This window comes from Amblyraja radiata, chromosome 10 (genome assembly GCF_010909765.2).
Source record: "Amblyraja radiata isolate CabotCenter1 chromosome 10, sAmbRad1.1.pri, whole genome shotgun sequence".
Taxonomy (NCBI): domain Eukaryota; kingdom Metazoa; phylum Chordata; class Chondrichthyes; order Rajiformes; family Rajidae; genus Amblyraja; species Amblyraja radiata.
In genome coordinates this window covers 20,131,885-20,156,125 of record NC_045965.1, presented here as the reverse complement: position 1 = coordinate 20,156,125, position 24,241 = coordinate 20,131,885, and the positions used below count along the sequence as shown (strand labels likewise).

The 24,241-nt window shown below is 39.7% G+C and overlaps 1 protein-coding gene across 1 annotated transcript in view; it reads right to left on the bottom strand.

Annotated features, from left to right (window-relative positions):
- The window catches only part of ube2u (ubiquitin conjugating enzyme E2 U), a 37,123-nt gene extending 13,103 nt beyond the window's left edge, over positions 1-24,020 (bottom strand). Inside the window, exons 1-6 of the mRNA XM_033028288.1 lie at positions 23,863-24,020; positions 16,518-16,599; positions 13,454-13,546; positions 12,583-12,680; positions 9,683-9,812; positions 3,583-3,655 (exon numbers count right to left, since the gene is read on the bottom strand). Coding sequence (XP_032884179.1) covers positions 3,583-3,655; positions 9,683-9,812; positions 12,583-12,680; positions 13,454-13,546; positions 16,518-16,599; positions 23,863-23,928 — 542 coding nt within the window. The 5' untranslated portion in view covers positions 23,929-24,020. The remainder of the gene's footprint in view (positions 1-3,582; positions 3,656-9,682; positions 9,813-12,582; positions 12,681-13,453; positions 13,547-16,517; positions 16,600-23,862) is intronic.
- Positions 24,021-24,241: the final 221 nt, after the last annotated feature.

Genomic DNA, 24,241 nt, shown 5'->3' with positions numbered 1-24,241 from the left:
GTCAGTTTGCTGCTAACCTTAATGAAATAATAGTGAAATTGAAGGTGAAAAATAAATAATTTTGAATTACAATAAAACCTGATAGGCCTCCCAACTGATATTCTTTTCTCAAGTAACATCAGTAGAATCAGCTTCCCCTCTAATCAAAATTAATGTTGTGTGCGTACCGTGTTTATGCTTGCATATGTCCAAGTTCTCACAAACACCAAGTACAAGAGGGACTATTTTAAACATAATCCGCTGATATTAAATGACTTCAGAACTTCCCAACGGAATGATAAGGTGCTATGTAAATGTCAGTTATATTCTTTATTTGCTTTTCTTTCTGCAGGTCCTTCTTATTAACCAAGGACACAAGAAAGAGAGCCCTGTTTTAGTCCTCTAAATTAATCCTCTCAGTGCTCCTAATTATAGTTTGCAACAAGTGCATAATATAGCACTTCCCCAGTAGTTGAACGGTTGATATCTGGTGCATTAGGACTAAAACACACACACAAATATGCATGCCTCCCCCCTTTATTTAACCATTAGCCAAACACAACATAAGTGGGTAGTTTTTTTTAAAATTATCATTTTATTTCATTTGGATTACAACTATCCTGAAAACAATTTAGATGGAAGAGGAGAATGCAGCAAGAACCTAAAGGGTCTGCCAACCCTCAGTGTTGGCTGAAACCTGAGATATTTAAGGAAAAGCCATTGAATATTAGTTGCAACAAACACATGGGAGCACTCTTTAAGGGTTTTTGAAGATTAGATTGCATGTTAAGATAAGTTTGTGCAGGTCACACAGGTGTGCAGTACTCACAATGTTACTGAGGAACTGGTAGTAAATTCAAAGAAAATTTAAATAAAAACCAGACACTATTATAAACACATACATTTAGTCAATCTATCCTTTGTTTAAATTATGTAAAAGTCATTATATTTATTTTATTCCTTTCAGGAGTGAAACAGCTGAATATTTGATTAAGAATGTACTGGATTTTCTTTGTATAAAGAATAGCAAGTCTAAGAGTGTTCCCAGTCATCAAAGCATAAGCAAGCAGCAATGTGCAATGACCCCAGATGCACAGTGAAATACATCCAATTTTCAAAGGTGGTTGTCCAAATGTTCCAGCTTCTCTGGAAGTTATACTACAAGAGTATATCATGGAAAGTTTTTGAAGGGTAATGAATACATGCCTCTGGCATATGGTAAGAGAGGGAAAAAAGGAAAATCACAAAACAGCAGATTTGAAAGTAATAAGGAGAGAATGACAGAAATGATCAAATGTCCATTGAATTCATTGGCTCCAGTCTTGTAAAAATGTTTTCTATTTGACTGACATCTTCGTGTGGTTGAAAGATAACTTTCAGAAATTGTTATGAAATTTATCTTCATGTATGTTTGACCAGTGGTCACACAACAGCCTCAGGAAATGGACTGTCAGAGGAAGCCACGAGGTTCAAATGATCCACAATCATTGGTTAGGAATATTGTTAATTACCAAGTGTCTGCTAACACAGATTAATTGTTCTTACATCTATGGTACATTGTCAGATTAGTTCAGTCATTTACACATGACCTGTTGATGGCTGTCACATTTTCATCAATGCTTGAATTGCCACAGGTCAAATGTCAAATAGTCTTGAGCATTCTCAAGGCAAACCAGTTTCCCATGTACAACCCAGGGAGGCGTAGCATTTTATCCCTTGGATTGTACTGTTTTGGCAATGCATCACACCATTCCATTGACTTTGCTGACTACTGTCTTCCTTTGGTAAGACTAAAGGGGCTGTCCCACTGCGGCGAACTAATCCGCAAGTTAAGAAGAGTGTCTTCGACCTTCAAGCTCGAGGGCACTCGCCTGGAAAACCTCGAGCTAGATCGACCGTCAGCGTTGAAACCGCGAGCTGGATCGACCGACCACACACAAACACAACGCAAAAGCGGGGGCCAGGGAAAGTTGGGGAGCGCTGTCTGAAATTCACACCCGCGATGAAGAGGAAGGTAAAAGAAGGCTGCACAGTGTATGGTAAGTCGTTTAGAGAGCACAAATGGACACAAAGCGCTGGAGTAACTCAGTGGGTCAGAATCATCTCTGGAGTAACATGGACATCTCTGGAGTAACAGGTGAGGTTCGGGGTTGGGAGCCTTCTTCAGTCTTGTTTGGCACTGTGCCTAAATTATCAGACTTTTTTCAGTTTCATATTGGACTATTTCAATACTCCTTAGCAAGTATAGATAACCCTCATAATAACGGACCATAGCCAATAATACACTAAACAACATGCACAATAAACAGGAAAGATACACACAGACTGAGACAAGATTCGCTCCAACCACCTAGCGGTCATTTGGTGAAACAACGAACTCGGTCCTTTGTCCCCGATACGAACAGATGCCTCGGTTACATCAGATTTTGTCCGCTATAACTGAAATCCATTGTAACGGCGGTAGACAATATACATTAAAAAGTTGTTACACACGGGAATATTATGTTTTATATTCCATGAGTTATAACTTTTATATCTCTGCATTAAGTTTCATCTGCATTTCTTTATCCATTTGCAAAACTTCTCTAAGTTGCTTCTTATGATTTAATTTTCTTTCCCAAATTAATATCAACAGTAAAACTGAATATTTGAGTATAGTTTGGTATCAACTCTGAACCACTTTCTGAATTTCTGAATGCAGGTAATTTACATTAAATTAAGAAAAGTGGTCCCAACACTAAGTAATGAACCACGTTAACTCAGAACTCCATCTCCCCCTCCCCCAGAAAAACTCCAACATAACTCTGCCAGCAAGTATTGTTTCTTCACCAACGTGAGCCACTTGCTCATTCTGACTTATCTTCAATCGCAATTTTGAGTTTAATTAAAGCATGCTGCAAACATTCCTCCTTTGCTATTTAGGTTCACTGGATTTTATGGATAAATACATTCTACAGGGCTTATCGCCACCTCAAGGAAACCGCAGTTTCCAAGTTGGACGTTCTGAGTCATAAACTAAATCGTTTTTCACAGATGCTTCAACTTATACTGATAATTAATTCCATTATTTTGCACGTTTGTTGTTGCTTATAACTATTTTGACTCCATTCTGCAATATTGGCATCACATTGACGTGCTTCGTGGCACCTCATCTGTTTTCACTGATATCCGCATATTTTCTTGAGGTTTCAAAGCTGATCAGAATGAGAACTGTTTCCTTACTGATTTTTCCAAATTTGCTCTTCTTCGGCTTTTGATGTTTAAAAAATACTAGCAAATATATTTTTTATATAAGGGTTTGAAATTGATTATTGAAACATTGAATTTATGAAAAGTGGGTGGTGAAGAGAGGGGTTTAATAGATTTTTACTTCAGAGAAAGATTTTCAGTAACCTTCAAAGCCACGAGGATTTGATAGGGTGGAGATGCTAAGGGAAGAGGTATTTGGTATTCATAAGAAAACATACTCATTATGTTGTCATTTCAATATGACAATATAAATATAATAATCTAAATAGATTAGATTTACAGAAAAACATAGGTGTGTGTGTCTTGAATAGGTGAATAATCACTGCTTATACCTGCTTCTATTTATCTACTCACCTTTGCAGTTTGCTGTAAGCTTGGTTTTCAAAGTGTGCCTCAGGAAAACACTTAACTGCAAAGTTGACTCCATCTGTTGAGAATCATAAGCAAACATGAGAGACTCTACCATCTATACAAACAATAATGTTGTCACATCTTATTTCCTATTTCCTCAAATCTCCACTTTACATTTTACTAAAGGTAACTGCTGGGTTATAAACCTATTTTCCGCCTTCTCATGTGAAGCTTCTAGACTGTAGAGTGCAAATCAACGATTGCCAAATGCAATATAAACATATATTGGTATACAATCTCTGATGTGCATAAATTATTTCCAAATCACATGCACATTCCATCCACATAATTTATAGTTTGTTACATCCCTCACCACTTCTTTTTATTTAAATCCCATTTTCTTCTGAATTGCTGATGGGTGATTCTGTCACAGACACTATAGTATTTGCCAACAAAACTATTTGAAAGTATGCAGTCTGACAGCCATTTAATCAAAGGAGGGTGTGGCGAGACAATAGTATACTTTTTCAGATTGAGTCATTGGACAGCATTCAAACAATAATATCCTGAATGAGGGATGATTTTCCATCCTCCCATGCCCAAAGTTGTGGAAACTAGCCATTATCCTAACTGTGATCCTTTGATTTAATATGAATCAAAGAGGTTATTATGTGTTCATTTTCCGATTTAAAAAAAGGGATGAGATTAAAAAGCTTCAGCTGTGGGGGTAATAAAACTGATTTAGCCATCCTCCTTTATTAAACATCTGCTATCTGATCTTCTTACAAAAGGAGAGCTGTGGTGGAACTTAGCGTGCCAGGCAGCATGTGCAGAGGGAAATGGATATTTCATGTCTAGAGTTGAGTGGCAGTAACCACTATATAGAGGGGCTAGAGGAGGAGTTGATTGCCAGCCTACAGATTGTAAAGTGGAGAGGGAAGGATGGAGTTAGCAGCAAAGGCTGGGAAGTGATAAGTAGAGAGGCTGCAGATTCTGGAATCTGTTTGAAAAGGAGAGTGAAGAATTGAATTGATTAAGGAGGGATGGAGGCAGATGGAAACACAGCGGGGAGAGTGAGCAGTGGTGGCAAAGGATGAAGAGAAACCATAGGAGAGTGTGGGTGATGGGCAGATGGAGTAGGTGGGAAGAGGGGAGAAAGAAACAGGGTGCATAGAGGCTAGAGGATATTTTGGGAAGCAGGCTGTGCGCGAGAGGACTGATAAATAGAAGGAGAGAGAAAGGGGGATATGAGTTACCTGAAATTGGAGAATTCAATGTCTTGCCATTGAATTGTGGACTATCCAGGTGGAATAAGGGCTGCTGTTCTCTTAGTTTGTGTTCGGCCTCACCCTGGAGACTGAGGACAGAGGTCAGCGTGGGAATGGAAAGGGAAATTCAAATTTCTGACAACCAGGAGATCTAGATGGCTACAGTTTTCAGAGTGCAGTGTGCTCGGCAAAGCAGCTACCTAGTCCGTGTTTGGTCTCACCGATATACGGGAAATCACATTGGGAGCATCAAATGTAATCGAAAAGGTTTGGGATGGTGAAATCTCTATCTCACATGAAATAGCCATTTAAGTCCCTGGATAGATGCGAGGTAGTGGGTGTAGGGTCAGGTGTCATACCTCCAATGGTCGCAGGGGTAAGTGTGTGGGGAGAGAGAGGGATGGATGGGGAAGGATGAGTGAACCTGAGAGTCACAGAAAGAGTGATTAGTGAAAGCAGAAAGAGTTGAGGAGGAGAAAAAGTGACTGCTGATGAGATCACTCAGAGTTATTTGCAAGTCATATTCTCTGACTTGAACAATCGGTTAAATTATTCTGCAGCTTCCCTTCTCCCCTTCCCGTCATCCACTCAGCCAAACCTAAAACTAGTTCCTAAATGTCCATTGCTTCCTGATTCCCTTCCTCTACTCTTCTTTTTCCTTTAAAGCTCATCTCAGCATGAAAGTGATATCTTCTTTTGTTGATAATGAGAATGGTTCCTTTTCGTCTGTTGTTATCTCTTTCTCTGTAAAACTGCAGCATGAACTCCTCTTCAAAATGCCAAGATTAATCTTGTTCAATGAAAAAAAAGTATAAATCTGAACGAGAACATGAAGGAAAATCTATACCTAATGATGTCAATGGTGCCCATTTTTACAGGGCTCTTATATATATATTAGTTCAATGTACCACACAATATCTGTAGTGAAAGAGCCTCAATTGAACTGCATTAGTTTGACATTTTTCTCTTTTTTTTTAAAGACATTCTGTTGATATTCGGAAACCCGAGAAGACAGCTTTAGAACTCACTGCAAGCTGCACAGACATCTTTAATGTCCTTCAGAATGTATTTAAATAGATAGGGAGTGTTTTTTCCAGCATTTAGCTCCTGACATGCACATTCAATGGGTGTCTCTGGAGTGACACTGTTGGCAGAACTCCATTACTGTATGTCATAATGCAAAGCCTGACTACCCAGCTTGAGATGGGGATCTAATAATGGCAAGTGGTAAAACTTGCCCATCCGTGAAGTGCATATATCCAGAGAGTTTTCAGAGAGGCTGCATCTGACCTCGACTTCTCCAATGAGGAAAGTATTTGCAAGCTCAGGATTTCCTAAAGTGGTATCACTGACATATGACATCCTGCAGGGAAATCTTCCGCCCCAAGCTATTTCGAATGGGCTGTTCAGTTCAATGAGGTCACACAGAAAGGTTCATAAGAATCATACTAAATTAAACTCGCCCAAACAGAAGTAATGACATTCACCACACCACCACAAACCTTCCACTCTGAAAGTCTTCATCGTGAAACTACAAGGATGCAAATGGTGCATTAGACTTCCTCATATCTTATTGTGTACATCCACCAGGCAAAACGTAATTCATCAACGACTCATCAGGAATCCCGGAACCTGAAGCTTAAATGACAATTTCTGTATTGTCTAACGACCAGCACCTAGTTTCTTAGATCTCTAACTTCCCAATCATATTCATGTTACAAGTTTAAACCCAGTTCAAAGTCTTCACCCATTTCACCTGCTACTCAAAATAGGAGTTAGCATCGTAGTCACAGCAGCTGAGAGTACAGCACATGCAAATTAGATTGGCGTCAAATAGATTGGGAAATGCCCTGAGACAGTTAACATTTCAAGACAATGACAGCTACAAGCATTTCCTAATTAAAAATTCTTATGAAAGTGCAAATCAAGTTAATTTTAAACCAATACACCAACTGGCAGTTTATTGTATAAAGCAGGGCACAAATGGTATCTAGCGGCAGTACAAGCATAACATTTCATTCAGATTGCAACTGCTGATAAGTAAACAGATTATGAAAATATGTAAAAGCAGCAGGGCTGTCATGGTAGGTGACTTTAATTTTTCCAAAATTGATTGGGACTTCTGCAGTGCAAGAAGTTTAGATGGGGCAGAATTTCTTAGGTGCATCTAAGAGGATTTTTTGTAACGGTATGTGGATAGTCCAACCTGAGGAGGGATCATACTGGACCTTAACAAGCCTGGCCAGGTGACTAACATTTCAGTGGGAGACCATTTGGGGAAAATGATCACGACTTTTTATGTTTTAAGATAGTTATGAATAAAGATAAGGCTGTATCTCAGGGGAAAGTACTAAAGTACTAAATTACAACATTATTAGGCAGCAGCTAGGAGGGTTAAATTGGGAGCAGCTGTTGTTATTAAGTCCACATCTATATGTGGGAGTCATTTAAAAACCTGCAGATCAGAGTTAGGCCCAGCATGTTCCAGTTAGGAGGAGGGATAAGGATGGCAGGGCAAAATAAGGGGATCTTAGATGACGAGAGAGGTTGTAAATTTGGTCAAAAACAAAAATGAAGCACGTAATGTTGAAGAAGATGAAATCAGACAGGACCTTACAAGAATATAAAAAAGCAGGAGAAAAATTAAGCAGGCATTTCAAGGGCTAAAGGAAGCCATGAAATGCCCTGGGCAAGTAGGATTATAGAAAAAACCCAAGGCATTTTATGCATACATTGAAAACAAGAGGATAAAGAGGGAGAAGAGGGAATTTATGCTTGGAGTCAGAGGATGTAGGTGACGTACTAAATGAGTACTTTGCATCGGTATTTACCGAGAAGGACAAGGAGGATAGTGAGATCAGTGTGGGGTATACTTATATGCTAGGGCATTTTGAGATCAAAACGTGGTAATCATAATCATGTGGTCTCTGTAGTGAGGTAATAATTTTGAAAGGATAGCATCACCCGATGTCTAGCAGTAATCACAGTTTGGCTGAAACATGATCACTTTCCATGTGCAATCTTTCTGAAGAAGAATCACAGGGTTTGCAACGAAGGCAGCAGCTGCCACACCAGTGTGGTGTAGCTTTACAAAATGATGGATGTTATATGCCCCAAATAATAATGCATTTGACTGTGGTGTGTGCGTTGATTATCATTTAGAGAAGTGCAATATCAAATGATAAATGGAAAATAAAATTAAAACTGCAAATGCCGTAATAAAGTGACTAACAGCACCAATCAAGTTCAATCCTGTCTTTGCTGGAGCCTACACATTCTGCTTGTAATTGCTTGATTTCCACTGCATGTCTGTAAAGGTTCGAGAGAATCCTTGTGGAGATACAAGTCTTTTCAGACACCTCTGTACGAACCCAAGGCCAAGGTCCAGAAGTTTAGAGATAGCTCATTCAGTACTATGATGTTGAAGGCTGAGCTGTAGACAATGAATAGCCTCCTGACGAATGTGTTCTAATTGTGAAGATGACCTAGAGCTGAATGCAGTGCAAGAAATATGGCATTATCTTTGCTCATGTAGGATAAAAAGCTGCTAACATGCAGTGACCCTCCACTCTTATCTCCTGCAGAAGCTAGTTGTCCACATGCAATATTCCTTTGTTTTTGGAAACCCATGAGCTACTTACTCATGAATGATATCTCTGCTCAACAAGAAAGCAAATGGTTCATTAGTGACATATCCATGTTTAACAAGACACCATGTTGTTTGCTGCTGTTAATTTTTAGTTCCTTCAGAGTTTCAAGCTGTCTCCTCATCACAGAGACCAAACCTCTGGATAGGTTGGGACTACTGTGTCTTCTGTCTGTGCCTCCAAAGCAGCTCTCTTCCAGAGTCAGTAGTCACTGAATAACAGCATTATTAAGGAGACCTTGTGAAGTTGTGCACATCGTTTCCAAAGAGGAGGTCATGGCCTCCTGGTTCCTATATGAGTATGGAGATGGGCTCCTCCTTTCATTGTCAACTCCTGGATTCATAAAGCCAGATCTACCAACTTGCTAACCTGTGCATTTCTTTAAGGCTCTTCCAACAGGCCCTGTCAGTCTTGGCGCTCTCTGGCATATTGGACCTCCAACCTGACAGGTATTTCATGCACAACAATTCTGGCGCTCCCTCTCCCCAGTTGCCTCTCTCTCCTCCATGGCTGTACGTGGCTGGTATCTGGCAGGCGTGAGGAACGTGTCTTTAAGAAATTACGCTTTATCTTTGTACAGCAAATGGCCTACAATTGTGTTCAATTCAGCCTGGTCCTGTCAGGAAATATGCAGGACATTCTGGGTGAAAACCACATTTATACTGCATCAGACAAGATTTTGACCAATTTCACAATTTTTCATCGACGATCTGATAATGCGTTGGCATTTGTTTTGGTACACCAAAAATAGGTGGAGTCCAATTTCCAGGCAGCAGTATCTCTCTGTGATGACAACCTGGATGAAGGATACCAACTGGTAAATTGCTCAAAAGAGATATCAGATCCAAATTCCTATTTTTCAACAGGTACACCTTTTATTGAACAGGAGATAGATCTGTGGATAAATTGACCATCTCTCCAATACATCACTGTGGGTCCAATACAGAGGATCAATTCGGAACCAACGTGGATCAGACCAGGCAATTTGCACAAAATTAGTTCCTTTTGACCTGCAATGAGCTTCCTTATTTCACTTCAAATATTATCATTCTTCCCTTGCCTTACACCCCCCCCACCCCCAGCTCCATGCACTTTCAAATATTATATAAAAAGTTAAGCAGGCAAGTAGTTACGAAATGTGTATTTTCTACCATGGAAACGTTTAACTTATAACACCAAGGGTCTTACTTGCTTTGAGCTGCTTGCTGGCTCTGACACATTCCACAACTATTTCTCGATATCCTGCTGGGTCCTCCCTCAACATCTGGGCAGCCTCCACATTGACTGGATTTTCCAGTACTGGGTTGGACATCATCACCTAATTGGGGGGTTATAGAACAGCTCAGAATAAGGCTTCCCATATTTAAGTCTCAGAAAGAACCGGTTAAACGAATTAAAATAACAAGGACATTGATTTGCAAGTATAAGAGACTACAGATGATGGAATTTGGAGCAAGAATCTGCTGAAGGAGGTCAACTAGTCAAGTGGTATTTGTGGGAATTGATTAATCCTGCAGCCTGACACCGAGCTTCCAACTCAAACTAAGTTAAAGAGATAAAGTTATTTATTCTTCACTGGACAACATGGATTTGGCTCAGGATGTAATAGCTATGTCACAAAATACTATCCTTGAATCCATGAGAGAAAATAATTTATTTAGCCTCATTGCCTTGAGCATTTAATAACAGATCATCCGGAAATCATTCAGTGATCCCATTCCTGGTCACATCCGGTGATTCCTTCTGGAACATGGATATATAATTGGTGCTTGAAGATAAAATTAAGAATATGAAGAAGTTACTATAAGAGCGGCAGTCACTGTAATCGTATCCTTAGATTTGTTCCTGTCAGGCGAAAAGTGAAGAAATTGGAAGAAGAGTAAGAAAGAAAAGCAGGGGTGTAGAAAAATAAGATTTACCTAAATATATGTTATATCACTAGGCGAGAGAAAGGGCTACAAAAGCATTCCCATGGCTGTCATGGAAAACTCTCATTACAGGACAAAACATCTTCGATGTTGCAACCCATCGACCATGTTAAAATGGGTTCCCTTCACCATTGGTGCATAATGGCTGCAGTGTGTACCATCTATAAATGGTATTCCAGTAACACCTCCATGACTTCTACCACCAAAGACAGGGGCAACAGGTGCATGGAAACATCCCTACCCTGCAATCACACACGATCCTGATTTGGAATGAGTTGCTAGTTCTTTATCATCACTGGGACTCAGTCCTGCAACTCACTATCCATGAATACATAGAAACAGAGAAATTAGGTGCAGGAGTAGGCCATTCGGCCCTTCGAGCCTGCACCGCCATTCAATATGATCATGGCTGATCATCCACTCAGTATCCCGTACCTGCCTTCTCTCCATACCCTCTGATCCCCTTAGCCACAAGGGCCACATCTAACTCCCTCTTAAATATAGCCAATGAACTGGCCTCGACTACCGTCTGTGGCAGGGAGTTCCAGAGATTCACCACTCTCTGTGTGAAAAAAGTTCTTCTCATCTCGGTTTTAAAGGATTTCCCCCTTATCCTTAAGCTGTGACCCCTTGTCCTGGACTTCCCCAACATCGGGAACAATCTTCCTGCATCTAGCCTGTCCAACCCCTTAAGAATTTTGTAAGTTTCTATAAGATCCCCTCTCAATCTCCTAAATTCTAGAGAGTATAAACCAAGTCTATCCAGTCTTTCTTCATAAGACAGTCCTGACATCCCAGGAATCAGTCTGGCACATACAGAGTGAGTGCCTTCACCAGCGGGGCTGTACAGTTCAAGAAGGTGGATCACCAATACCTTCTCAAGGGCAATTGGGAATAGGTAATGAGAGCTAACATTTCTGGCAAAGCCCAATCATGAAAATGAATTTGCAAAAAAAAGAAAATCTGTCCACCAAAAAATATATGCGTGTGAAATTCTGACACACATCAAAAAGCGTGTGGAAAGAGCCAAAAATGAGAATGTGGATAGTTATTTCCAGGTGTGTGTGCGTGTGCGTGGGGGGAGGGGGGGGGGGTGTGCAAAAGATTGCAGATGTTGGAATGCTGAGCAAAAACAGACTGCAGGTGGAACTCAGTCGGTCAAGCAGGACCTACTGATGGAAATGGACTAACAATGTTTTGGGTAGGGTCCCTTCTTCAGATAAAGTAATTCTTGATATTTGCTGATGAAAAATAAACTAAAAGCAGGAATGGCAGGAAGTTATTTCAAGGAGATGGCTGAATGCTGCTTGGGATATGATGATGAAATACAAAACACAGACAATGGCTCCCTCTGCTGGAATCAGCAGCTTTTGCAACTTATTCAAATAGAGTGACAACAGCAGCAGTAAAAAAAAATAAATGCAGACTATAAAGGCAATGAATTTGCAACAAAACCATTAAATGTTACAAAGCATACCGCAGATCTGGTTGCATTTTAAAAATGAAAGTTTTTTTATGAAACTCTTCCTATCTGCTCATGAAGAAAAGCCAAAAGCAGGAGCAGCACCCAGAGACAAAGAGCAAAGAAAACTAATTTTGAATAAATCTAAGGAACAGTAAGGGGCAGAAAACATAGGTGGCATTTGTCTATAAATCTGCAAACAACAGTGGTAATATAGGTAATCAGAATTTAGAGGCACACGTAACAAGGGTTATATAACAGTCATGGGGAACATAGTGACCATATACTGTATCCACAAGTAGACAGCAAAAGCCAAATTATCAGTAATTATTTGGAGGACAAAATCTTGAAGGAATACAAAATAATTGTCCAGATCAGAATGTGAAGGAATCAGTAAGCGAACAGGCTATATTAGATCTATTATTGTGCAATGAGGAAGAATTAATTAATAATCTTGTAGTTAAGGGACTTTCAGGTAAGAGTGACAACATTTTATATGAGGATGGAAAAGTGATTGAGATCCATTTGAAACTAGGTTATTAATCTTATCTATGTGAGGATGATGTAGTGTGCCTGAAGCAATGTGCATCCTGGCTGGGATCTGCATGGAAATGTACTGGAGGCTGAGACCTTGTTGGTTGGCCTGACACAATTCCATGCTGAGTATATAATAACTGAGGTTTTCTATAGACTCCTACCTGAATGTTGAGCAGGATAGCTGTCAAGGAGAAGTGTTCTTCCCATTTCCAGGGATTATCAAGAAAGTCTACACATGGCTTGCCTGTGACTGCATCCACTACAAGATAAAGACAAACAGACTGAAGTAAAGACAAACAGATCGAGTAAGGTAACAGATTTATACCTAAATCAAAAAGAAAATCACAAAACCACAAAACAAGAACAGTTTACGTGACAATCATATCTATTTCTGCCACTGGCCTACTTTTACCCGCTTGTGAACTTTACAAAATATACTTGGCCTCACACTTTCTTAATGAGGTTTGATGGAATCACAAGCTGCAGAACAGTTGCACCGCACAAAATCCTACTGGCCCATAGATAAGGCCTCCTTCCCTTCCTCCATTTAGATATTTAGACTTTAGAGTTAGAAACAGGCTTTTCGGCCCACCGAGTCCATGCCAACCAGCACCATCCTACACTCTAGCACCATCCTACACACTAGGGACAATTTACAATTTACCAAATGCAATTAACCTACAAACCTGCATGTCTTTGGAGTGTGAGAGGAAACCGAAGTGCCCGGAGAAAACCCACGGGAATGTACAAACTCTATACAAACTGCACCCTAGTCAGGATCGAGCCTGGGTCTCTGGTGCTGTAAGGCAGCAACTCTACCACTGAGCCACTGTGCCACCCCTGCCCTTTCTTTGCCCTTTGAAATATTTACTTACCTTAGTCTTCAATTATCTCTGCTACTTCCAATGCTATTCTCAAAATAGATATATGTTCAGTATGCTTTTGGAGTTAATCAACATACCCTGGTATTTTTGTTGACTATACTTTGTTCCCAAATAAACCCACCTTTATGAAAATGTTTCTGATACTCACCATTGGGGTGAAATGGAATCGTATTGAAAGTGACAGTGGGAGGGACTGAGTTGTAATCTTCAGTATACTTCAAGGAAAGTTGAAGCGCAGCACCTTAATGAAGCAGAAAAACAGCAAAGCCATTAAGAACTTCTGGTACAAAGAAGGAATTATTGCTGATGTTTGAAGGTCAGGATTTAGTTTCTGTAATCAGACACGAAGCTGTAGGTTGCCCATTTCCCCAAAGCTTACATAGGGCAGGGATCACTGCACTTGGTAAGCCGTGAATTGATACTTGTTTTGAGGTATTATTTTCTGGTATGGCCCATTTAATGGTTCCCAGAACCATTTATCTCTTAAAGTCATAGAGTGATACAGTGTGGAAACAGGCCCTTCGCATGTGATTTTTTTCTATTACAAATCTCAAATTGTGGAATACAGAGGCAAATAAATAAATGATGGGTCTTTGTCCCAAACATTATGGATGGCACTATACATTGGCAGCACAAGTAAACCAGTCAGATTCTCTCCCAGGCTAATATCTCTACCAGCTTCAAGGCTCTGATCATGCTTGACAAGCTTCAGTGGGTGGGAAACATTGTCAGCATGCCTGACATATGATTCTGTAAATAAGCACTCAATTCCAAGCTCCAGTAGAAAAAGATATTCCAAGAGGAGGTAAATGCTTCAAGGACATCCTTGCAAAACTGTAAGATCCTCATTGGTTAATGAGAATGCCTGACGAGTGCTAACTTAAAATGGAAAAGCACCTGGGTCAGCACAGATTACTTCAAGTCTCAGAATAGACACAAGGAAATGCAGATGCTGGAACCTTGAGCAAAAAACATAAGGAGCTGGAGTAACTTAGCAGGTCAGGCAAAATCTCTGAGGAACATGGATGGGTGATGTTTCCGGTTGGGACCCTCCTTCAGACTGTTGGTACTAGGAGGGAGAGAAAGCTGGAAGAGGGGTGGGATAAAGGCAGATCGTTGATATCTGAGAGTGGGCTGATATAGCAGATGGGTGGACAAAGGACAGAAAAGGAGACAGAAGGCTATGAGATAAGGAGCTGAAGGGCCTGTTCCCGTGCAGTATGACCCTCTGATTCTAACAGATTTGCCAGGATGTTGCTTCGATTAGAGAATATTAGGCACTAGGAAGACATTGGACAAACTTGGATTGTTTTCTCTGGAGTGTTGGTCTGAGGGTGACTTGATGATGCATAAAATTATGAGAGGTGTAGATAGGATGAACAGTCAGCCTTTTCTTAGGGTGGAAATATCAAATACTTTATAGCTTTAAAGTAAGAGGGGGCCATTTTAAGAGATTTACAAGGTAAGTTCTGACAGCGGCTGGTAGGTGCCTGGAATGTGCTACCAGGGGAAGTGGTGGAAATATTTGTAGCACTGTTTAAAAGGCATTTAGATAAATATAGGAAGTGGCACGAACTGGGGGGTGTAGACCATATGCAGGCAGGTATGCAGTTTAGATTGGCATCATGGTAAGCACAGAACCATGGCCCAAAGGGCTGGCTGCTTTACCGCACTGGTCTACGTTCTATATTCCCTCTGTAGGCACAACATACCATCCATCTAATTACTTTCATTGTCATGTAGAGTGATTCTCCACAAGAATTCCTCAAATGAGCTGTTTGGCTGAGGAAATCACCACATTGTGTACACATCGCAGTGGTAATTAATTGACCATCATCAGCTGTTAAAACATGTGATACTGCCTTTCTGAAATAGGCCAACAACACATTTTTGGATTTTCCAACTGGTTGGCCTCTTGATCAGAAGAATCAATGGGAAAGGTTTGAACTCGTAAAAGAACCCGTAAAGCTTTTTGAGTCCATTCCTTTTTTCAATTCAATAGTCCTTTTTTTAATGTTAATTTTCATTGCGCCAGTACAATGTCCACATTTTACCAATCTTTCAGCAGGGATTATAAAATACAAAATGGGAATCAATGCTGAACTAGAACTGCTTTAGTGACTTCTTTTTTAAAATCTAATTTGTCCCTGTCTAATAATTCAGAACACCAACAGAGAGAACAATAACATGGTTTTAATTGTTTCCTATATTATTATACCTGACAGTGATTAATTATTCTATGCAACATGAAACGAGTCCAAAAATCTTTCAGTAATTTTTATTTTCTGTTACTAGATATGACCCAATTTTTAACTGCATTTTCTTTGGTTGAACTTTTTGGTGTCACTTGGGCAATGAAATATTGAAAACTAAAAGCTTGACTTGCTCTCCACCCTTCATCAATCATATTCGATTAGACTCTTTTGGAATTGTCTGACAAGCATAGAAAGATAATTCATACCTCTGATATTATCCTCCAGTGAAGCGCAGAAGCACTAGCATATATGCAAGCCCATCAAATAGAGAATTTAGTGATTCCGGATATAGGTAAAATTCCATAGATCACCACTGTCTGTGCGTGTGCGTGTATTAAAGAAAGAGTGCAGGGAAAAGAAAATTGTGAAGGGGAAGGAGAAAGGGGAAGGAATGATTATGGCGGGGAGAATTAGCTCAGCAGTGCTGCAGACAAAGATGCAGATGATAATTGTTGCTATAGCAACCACACTCCAGTATGAACTTCAGGAGCGAAGGGCCCGGGAGAAAATAAATAGAAAATCACCGAGGAAATAATGACAAAAAAATATGTTTTGAGCTCAAAACATTAAAATCTGCAATTAATAGTTTAAATTGTTTATTACAGAATGGAATTTCCTTTGCAATTCCACTCATCTGCCACTCATTTAGCTACTAAATGACATTTAGTGAATTTACTCTCATTTATCAATTCCTCTCAAAAACTAAAAAAAAATCAGAAGATGAAAAAAATGCACAGATTTATTGAAGCTGAAAACTCTATGCAGACAGAAGGAAAAGCAGTGTAATTCTAGAACAGCCGAAAATCTGAAACAGACCTCCAGGCTTTTTGCTTAGGCTTTTCATTTAAATTATTAATTGACAACATCTGCTGATGCAGAAAGCATAATTTTTGTTTGCCTCCACCATACATTCCCCTTCAGAAATTATAGATGAAAGATGTTTAGTTCCAAACTTACCTTCCCAGAGAGAATCTTTCAATCCTTGCACCATGGCCACCCATTCTAATAGATCCTCTTTAACTGGGCATGCGGAAATACCCTTCAGTTGTATAAAATAATAATTTATTGTTAAAGTGTGTGCTCACAAACACATATATAGTTAATTATATTCACCAACACAAAGCCATTCTCCTTTTTCTCTCTACTGCCATGATAAAATCGGCTGCCAATATTTACTAATCTGCCTCATATGAGAAGCATCAATATGTTACGTATTGGTGGGCCACTGCCCATCATACAATGAGCCTTAGCTGAGATCATTGTCCTTGTGAACAAAGACTGCAAAAATAATTGTCGCGAGGAAGAGAAAGAATTTATACTTAGGAACACATGATGCATTCAAAGTCTACAATAAAGCAGCAGCTGAATGAGGTAAATCATAACATCCAACATCAGAAATTTAATAACTCACATTAATATCAACAAAGATATCAAAAATAAAACACCATATTTGAGCAACTGTATCTCCAGTCTCGTACTGCTTCAAACAAAATGAAAAGGATCACGAAAGGCAGGAATCCTGTCATTGTCAACTCACACCAAACATTCACATGTTTCACCATATCCTAACACATTTATCACTACTCCAAGACATGTACCATCAGGTCACAGCTTTTACACTATGGCAACTTTTCTAGCATAGCTGACATGATTCAAATTAAAATGTACAAATTAAAATCACTATCACTTGCACAAATCTCACATACGACTGTCACCAGTTAGTGGAAGCCTGCGGTTATTGACTCAATAGTTAACACAGGATTGTATGATGGCCATTATTAGGCTGAGAGCCACAACGTTCAAATTCAGAGATAATGGAATGCTCTCACCTATCCATCTTCTCATTTCTCTTTTTTTAATTCATTTTTTCGAATGCCAACATTACCCACGTGAACAGCTTTTCTGCCCATCCATAATTAACTTGAGAAAGTAATGGAGAGCCTCTTTGCATTACTGTAGTCCTGCAGAAAGTACTTCCGCAATGCTCGGTTTATAGAGAAATGCACCAGGGAAACAAGCTTGTCAACCCACTGAGTTTGTATGAACCATCGACGACTTGTTTACTCATTCTACATTAATCCAAATTCCCCCCCCACCCCCCACTTTCTCATCAACTCCCCCAATTCCACCACCCACCAATAACCAAGGGGCAATGGCCGATGCAAATTAACCAGTCAACTTGCAAATCTGTGGGATGCAGGAGGAAACGGGAGCACCCTGGGGGAAACCTAGATTGGTAGAACTTGGAAACTTTACGCAGACAATGTGGAAATCAGGATCAAACCTGGATATAATGTGTTGTAAGGCAGTGGTTTCACCAGCTGCAGCATAGTGCTTTGCATGCTATCAGATCCAGTGACAATGCTGGGTTGACAATTTATTTGCAAGACAAGATGATAAATGACCTTGTAATATTATGTTCCTGCTGTCCTTGTCCTCTTGATAATAAATACCTTGCTCTGACAATACCGTTGCAAGTTACTATCAGAGCATTTTAGACAAGTAATTGTGTTACAGTTCTTAAATAAATAATTACATTTTGTAGATGCTACATACTATAAATATGGTATATGGGTACCAAAGGGATATTTAGGATGGTAATGGGAGTGCCAATTAAGTCAGGTGCTTTGGCTGGATAATGTAGAACATTCTGAGTGGTGTTGGAGCTCCCAGTTCCTTCAGGAAATTTTGCAGTGATGTCCAGAGACTGTGATTATCATTAACCGTAACCATCTTCCTTTGTGTGAAGTATGACTTCAATCATTGTGGTGGTTTTTGCCTAATGCCCAGAATATTCAGTTTTACCAGGATGCCTTGTTGTCATATTTGGTGACATTCTGCCTTCATGTTATGCATTTGACTTGGAATTTAACCTTATGAACTACATTATTGTAACTATACTGGAACAGCTTAATGTATAAGATACATCCCTGACTTGCAAACTCCATGCACCCTATCCTTACTCTTGAGCCTTTCTCCTTTAGAAAGCCAAGATCTCTTTCCCTGCTACTCTACCCTTGAGAAAGCTAAGGCTCTACATCGCTTGATCAGAACATAGCTGCCATCTTAAATACTGGCATTTTGCAAAATGTTGAATATAGTTGAGATGTTGGAATTGCAAGTGGATAGGTCCTCAGCCACGAGAATGGCACAGACAGGGCAGGGGGTTAAAAAGAGCACTAATGCCAGTACTCCACAGGGCAAACGCATGCAGGAATTCTGCTCCAGATAATTTTCATAGCCCAATTTGGCCCATGGCTTCAAAATACGTGCCAATGCTGCAGTTTTCCAGGATGCTGCATGTGCATGCAGTATAAGGCAGTAGGAAAATTACCAGTAAAAACAGGCCTTTAAAGGTTACTATTGTAACTTAGAAATGATTGGCATCCAGCACTCTGACAAAATTGGTACCATGCAGACCTATTTTGTAGTTCTTATGTCCAGTTTCTCTCTACATAAAAAAAACAATTGCATATGTCTATATGGCATAAAGCATTTGCTTTCTCAAACCTCACACGAAGAACACTCACTGACTTAAATTTCATAGACCCAGTCAACAAGCAATTATTCTCATATTGCATTGATTGGCTTAATTATTATTCTATTCTCAAAAATGCAAGAAATTGAAGCAATCAAGCAGCACAAAAACAAGCAAACCTCTTCAACAATTTATTCGCTAACTCTGAAAGACTGCATGGAACACAGACTTAAAGATATAAAGAGTGGCAGACATAGACTATGGCAAAGAGAGGGGGAAAACTTTTATAGAATTGTATAGGACCAAGATTACAGACAGGCAGAAATATGTAGAAAGCAATGAAATAAACCAAGAAAAACCTAAAGAGTAAGAATGAAAATCATAGAACCACTTTTACTTTGGTTTGTGAGTAATACTGTAAAAGATAAGCATATAATAGAAATACAAATGAAAGGAAAATGACCAAATGAAATCATTTAAAATTAGATCTAATTACTTTATTCTGATGTTAGAAGAGGTAATAATTCATGAAACAAACTGTAAAAATCTACAATTTCACATAACGAACAACGTTGACTGTAAAAGACATGGTGAATGGTTGTTTTTCGAACAAAGGATTATAGCAAAAGGATTTGAGTATAACAGCAGGGAGGTTCTACTGCAGTTGTACAGGGTCTTGGTGAGACCACACCTGGAGTATTGCGTACAGTTTTGGTCTCCCAATCTGAGGAAAGACATTCTTGCCATAGAGGGAGTACAGAGAAGGTTCACCAGACTGATTCCTGGGATGGCAGGACTTTCATATGAAGAAAGACTGGATAGACTTGGCTTGTACACGCTGGAATTCAGAAGATTGAGGGGGGATCTTATAGAAACTTACAAAATTCTTAAGGGGTTGGACAGGCTAGATGCAGGAAGATTATTCCCGATGTTGGGGAAGTCCAGAACTAGGGGTCACAGTTTAAGGATAAGAGGGAACCGAGATGAGATGATCATTTTAGGACCGAGATGAGAAAATCATTTTTTACACAAAGAGTGGTGAATCTGTGGAATTCTCTGCCACAGAAGGTGGTTGAGGCCAGTTCATTGGCTATATTTAAGAGGAAGTTAGATGTGGCCCTTGTGGCTAAAGGGATCAGGGGGTATGGAGAGAAGGCAGGGATGGGATACTGAGTTGGATGATCAGCCATGATCATACCGAGTGGTGGTGCAGGCTCGAAGGGCCGAATGGCCTACTCCTGCACCTATTTTCTATTTTCTATGTTTCTATGAACTGGATGAAACAGGATTATTTTTAATGCTATTGTTTTATTTGATCCCTATTAATAATGTAAACACAGGGTACAAACCACATTTATATATCTGCAGAAGGCACAAAACCTACCATTATTGCGAACTATTGATTTTAGAACAACATGAAGCAATTGGTAGAATGGGCAGACACATGGCAGATGAAATTTAATGCAAGGAAATGTGAAGTGATGCACTTTGATAGGAAGAATGGGGAGATGTAGTCATACGGCTCAACTCGCATTCACCCTATTAATTTTCCTCCATAAGATCACCCCACACCTCCTGTGCTCCAAGGAATAACGTCCTAACATGCCCAACATCTCCTTACAGCTCAGGCCCAGAGTCCTGGCAACATTCTCATAAATCTTCTCTGCACCCTTTCCAGCTTAATGGCATCTTCCTTATAGAAAGATGACCAAAGATTCTGAGTGCTGCCTCATCAACATCTTATTCAACTGTAAAATCATATCCCAACCTCTATACTCAATTCTCTGACTGATAAATGCCAGTCTGACAAAAGCTTTTCTCACCATGCAATCTCCTTCCAATGCCATTTTCAATGAACTATGTACTTGTACTCATTGATTGCTCTGTTCCTCAACACTTCCCAGGGCCCTCCCGTTCCCTGTGAAGGTCCTGGCCTGGTTTGACTTCCCAAACGGCGACACCTCACAGTTATTTGCATTAAACTCAATTAACCATTCCTCGGCCCACTTACCCAGCTGATCAAGATGCTCCTGTAATTTTTGTTAACCAATTTAACTGTCTACAATAACACTTATTTTAGTGTCACCTGTAAACTTACTAATCATACTATACATTATTGTTCAAATCATTGACATATAAAATAATAGATAGAATAAAGACTATTGTTCTAAAAAGGTTGCAGCTACAGAGGGACATGCACATACAGTGCCCTCCATAATGTTTTTCTGCAGTTGTACAGGGCCCTAGTGAGACCACACCTGGAGTATTGTGTGCAGTTTTGGTCCCCTAATTTATGGAAGGACATTCTTGCTATTGAGGCAGTGCAGCGTAGGTCTACAAGGTTAATTCCAGGGATGGCGGGACTGTCATATGCTGAGAGAATGGAGCGGCTGGGCTTGTATACTCTGGAAATTAGACGGATGAGAGGGGATCTTACTGAAACATATAAGATTATTAAAGGTTTGGACACGCTAGACGCAGGAAACATGTTCCCGATGTTGGGGGAGTCCAGAACCAGGGACCACAGTCTAAGAATAAAGGGTAAGCTATTTAGAACGGAGATGAGGAAACACTTCTTCAAGTCAAGTCAAGTTTATTCGTCACATACACATACGAGATGTGCAGTGAAATGAAAAGTGGCAATGCTCGCGGACTTTGTGCAAAAAAACAAACAAACAAACAACCAGACAAACTACAAACAACAGATAATTCTCACACAGAGAATTGTGAGTCTGTAGAATTCTCTGGATACTTTCAAGAGAGAGCTAGATAGGACTCTTAAAGATAGCAGAGTCAGGGGATATGGGGAGAAGGCAGGAACGGGTACTGATTGGGGATGATCAGCCATGATCACACAGAATGGCAGTGTTGGCTCGAAGGGCCGAAAGGCCTACTCCTGCACCTATTGTCTATTGTCCATAACATGAGGACCAAAGTTGTGCCAATGAAAGTCAAATAAACCATTATGAGACTGAGAAACAAGAATAAAACTGTTAGAGACAGCCAGACCTTAGGCTTACCAAAATCAACTGTTTGGAACATCATTAAGAAGAAAGAGAGCACTGGTGAGCTTACTAATCGCAAAGGGACTGGCAGGCCAAGGAAGACCTCCACAGCTAATGACAGAAGAATTCTCTCTATAATAAAGAAAATTCCCTAAACACTTGTCCTGACAGATCAGAAACATTCTTCAGGAGTCAGGTGTGGATTTGTCAATGACCACTGTCCACAGAAGACTTCATGAACAGAAATACACACTGCCAGATGCAAACCACTGGTTAGCTGCAAAAATAGGATGGCCAGGTTACAGTTTGCCAAGAAGTACTTAAAAGAGCAACCACAGTTCTGGAAAAAGGTCTTGTGCACAGATGAGACGAAGATTAACTTATATCAGAGTGGTGGCAAGAGCAAAGTATGGCGGAGAGAAGGAACTGCCCAAGATCCAAAGCATACCGCCTGAGACACGGTGGTGAGGGTGTTATGGCCTGGGCATGCATGGCTGCTGAAGGTACTAGCTCACTTATCTTCATTGATGATACTACTGCTGATGATAGTAGCAGAATGAATTTTGAAGTGTATAGACACATCCTATCTGCTCAAGTTCAAACAAATGCCTCAAAACTCATTGGCCAGCGGTTCATTCCACAGCAAGCCAATGATCCCAAACATGCTGCTAAAGCAACAAAGGAGTTTTTCAAAGCTGAAAAATGGCCAATTCTTGAGTGGCCAAGTCAATCACCCGATTTGAACCCAATTGAACATGCCTTTTATATGCTGAAGAGAAAATTGAAGGGGACTAGCTACCAAAACAAGCATAAGTGAAAGATGGCTGCAATACAGGCCTGGCAGAGCATCACCAGAGACTAGTGATGTCCATGAATCGCAGACTTCAAGCAGTCATTGCATGCAAAGGATATGCAACAAAATACTAAACATAACTACTTTCATTATTGTGTCCCAAACATTATGGTGCCCTGAAATGGTGGGACTGTGTATAAACACTGCTGTAATTTCTACATGGTGAAACCAAAATGTATAAAAATACCCTTTATTAAAATCCGGCAATGTGCACTTTAACCACATGTGATTTTTTTCTATCACAAATCTCAAATTGTGGAGTACAGAGGCAAATAAATAAATGATGGATCTTTGTCCCAAACATTATGGAGGATACTGTATCATTAAAATTGAAGGGCAGATTGGGAATATGATTAATAAGGCATACAGTCAGTTTTATCAATAGTATAAAAGCAGAGTTATGCTGAACCTCTATCACAACATCGGTCGGGTCTCAAGTGGAGTATTTACTTCAAATCCGGTCAATGTGTTATCGGAAGAATGTGAATGCATTAGAGAGGGTCCACAAAACATTTACAAGAATGATTCCTTGGATGAGGGATTTCAGTTCCAAGAACAGATTTAAGCAGCTACAACTATTTACTTTGGAGAAGGATGAGGGGAGATTTCATAGAAATATATAAAATGATGTGTCTGGAAAACAAGATTAATGAGTGGCTCTTCCCTTTGATGGTCAGTCAATTATATAAATTAAAGGGAAAGAGAATTAAGAGTGACAGGAAAAGTTTTATGTAGCATGTGGTTAGAATCAGGAGTGCAGATGTGGTGGAGGCAGGTTCCATTGATGTCTTCAAGTGCAAATTGGATGAATATATTGTGGTGAGAAGTTGACAAAGCTACGGAAAATGGACTGCTGGGTGGAAGTAGCGTTGCTCTGGCAGTGAGCACAGATATGATGGATTGAACAATCTACTTCTGTCTTATAACCATTCTATAATTTTATGAGTATAATCAACTTCAACTTACAAATAGTCTAGCTTCTTGAAGTTGAATATGTTCTCTTTCCAGCAACAAATAAGCCTTGGACTGCATGGCCTTTAAGATTATTGAGTAACTGTCAAATGAAGAATCTTCTTGATTATGTAAATGTAAAATAGGACATTTTATCTTTCCTCCACCTTGTAGCCACAAATTAAAAAAGAAAGCACAAATTAGACATTTCAACAACTTATGTGTCTAATATTTAACGAAACAATATAATTATTGTTATAATGAGAGAGGAATAGAACAAAAAGTTGCAAAGTATAAAATGGTCAGTCGCCAATTGGAGTTCTTATGCAAACCTAGTTTTCATAATAGTCACACAATTTATTTTTTTTGCTGTAGAAAGGCATCTGCTGTTGGA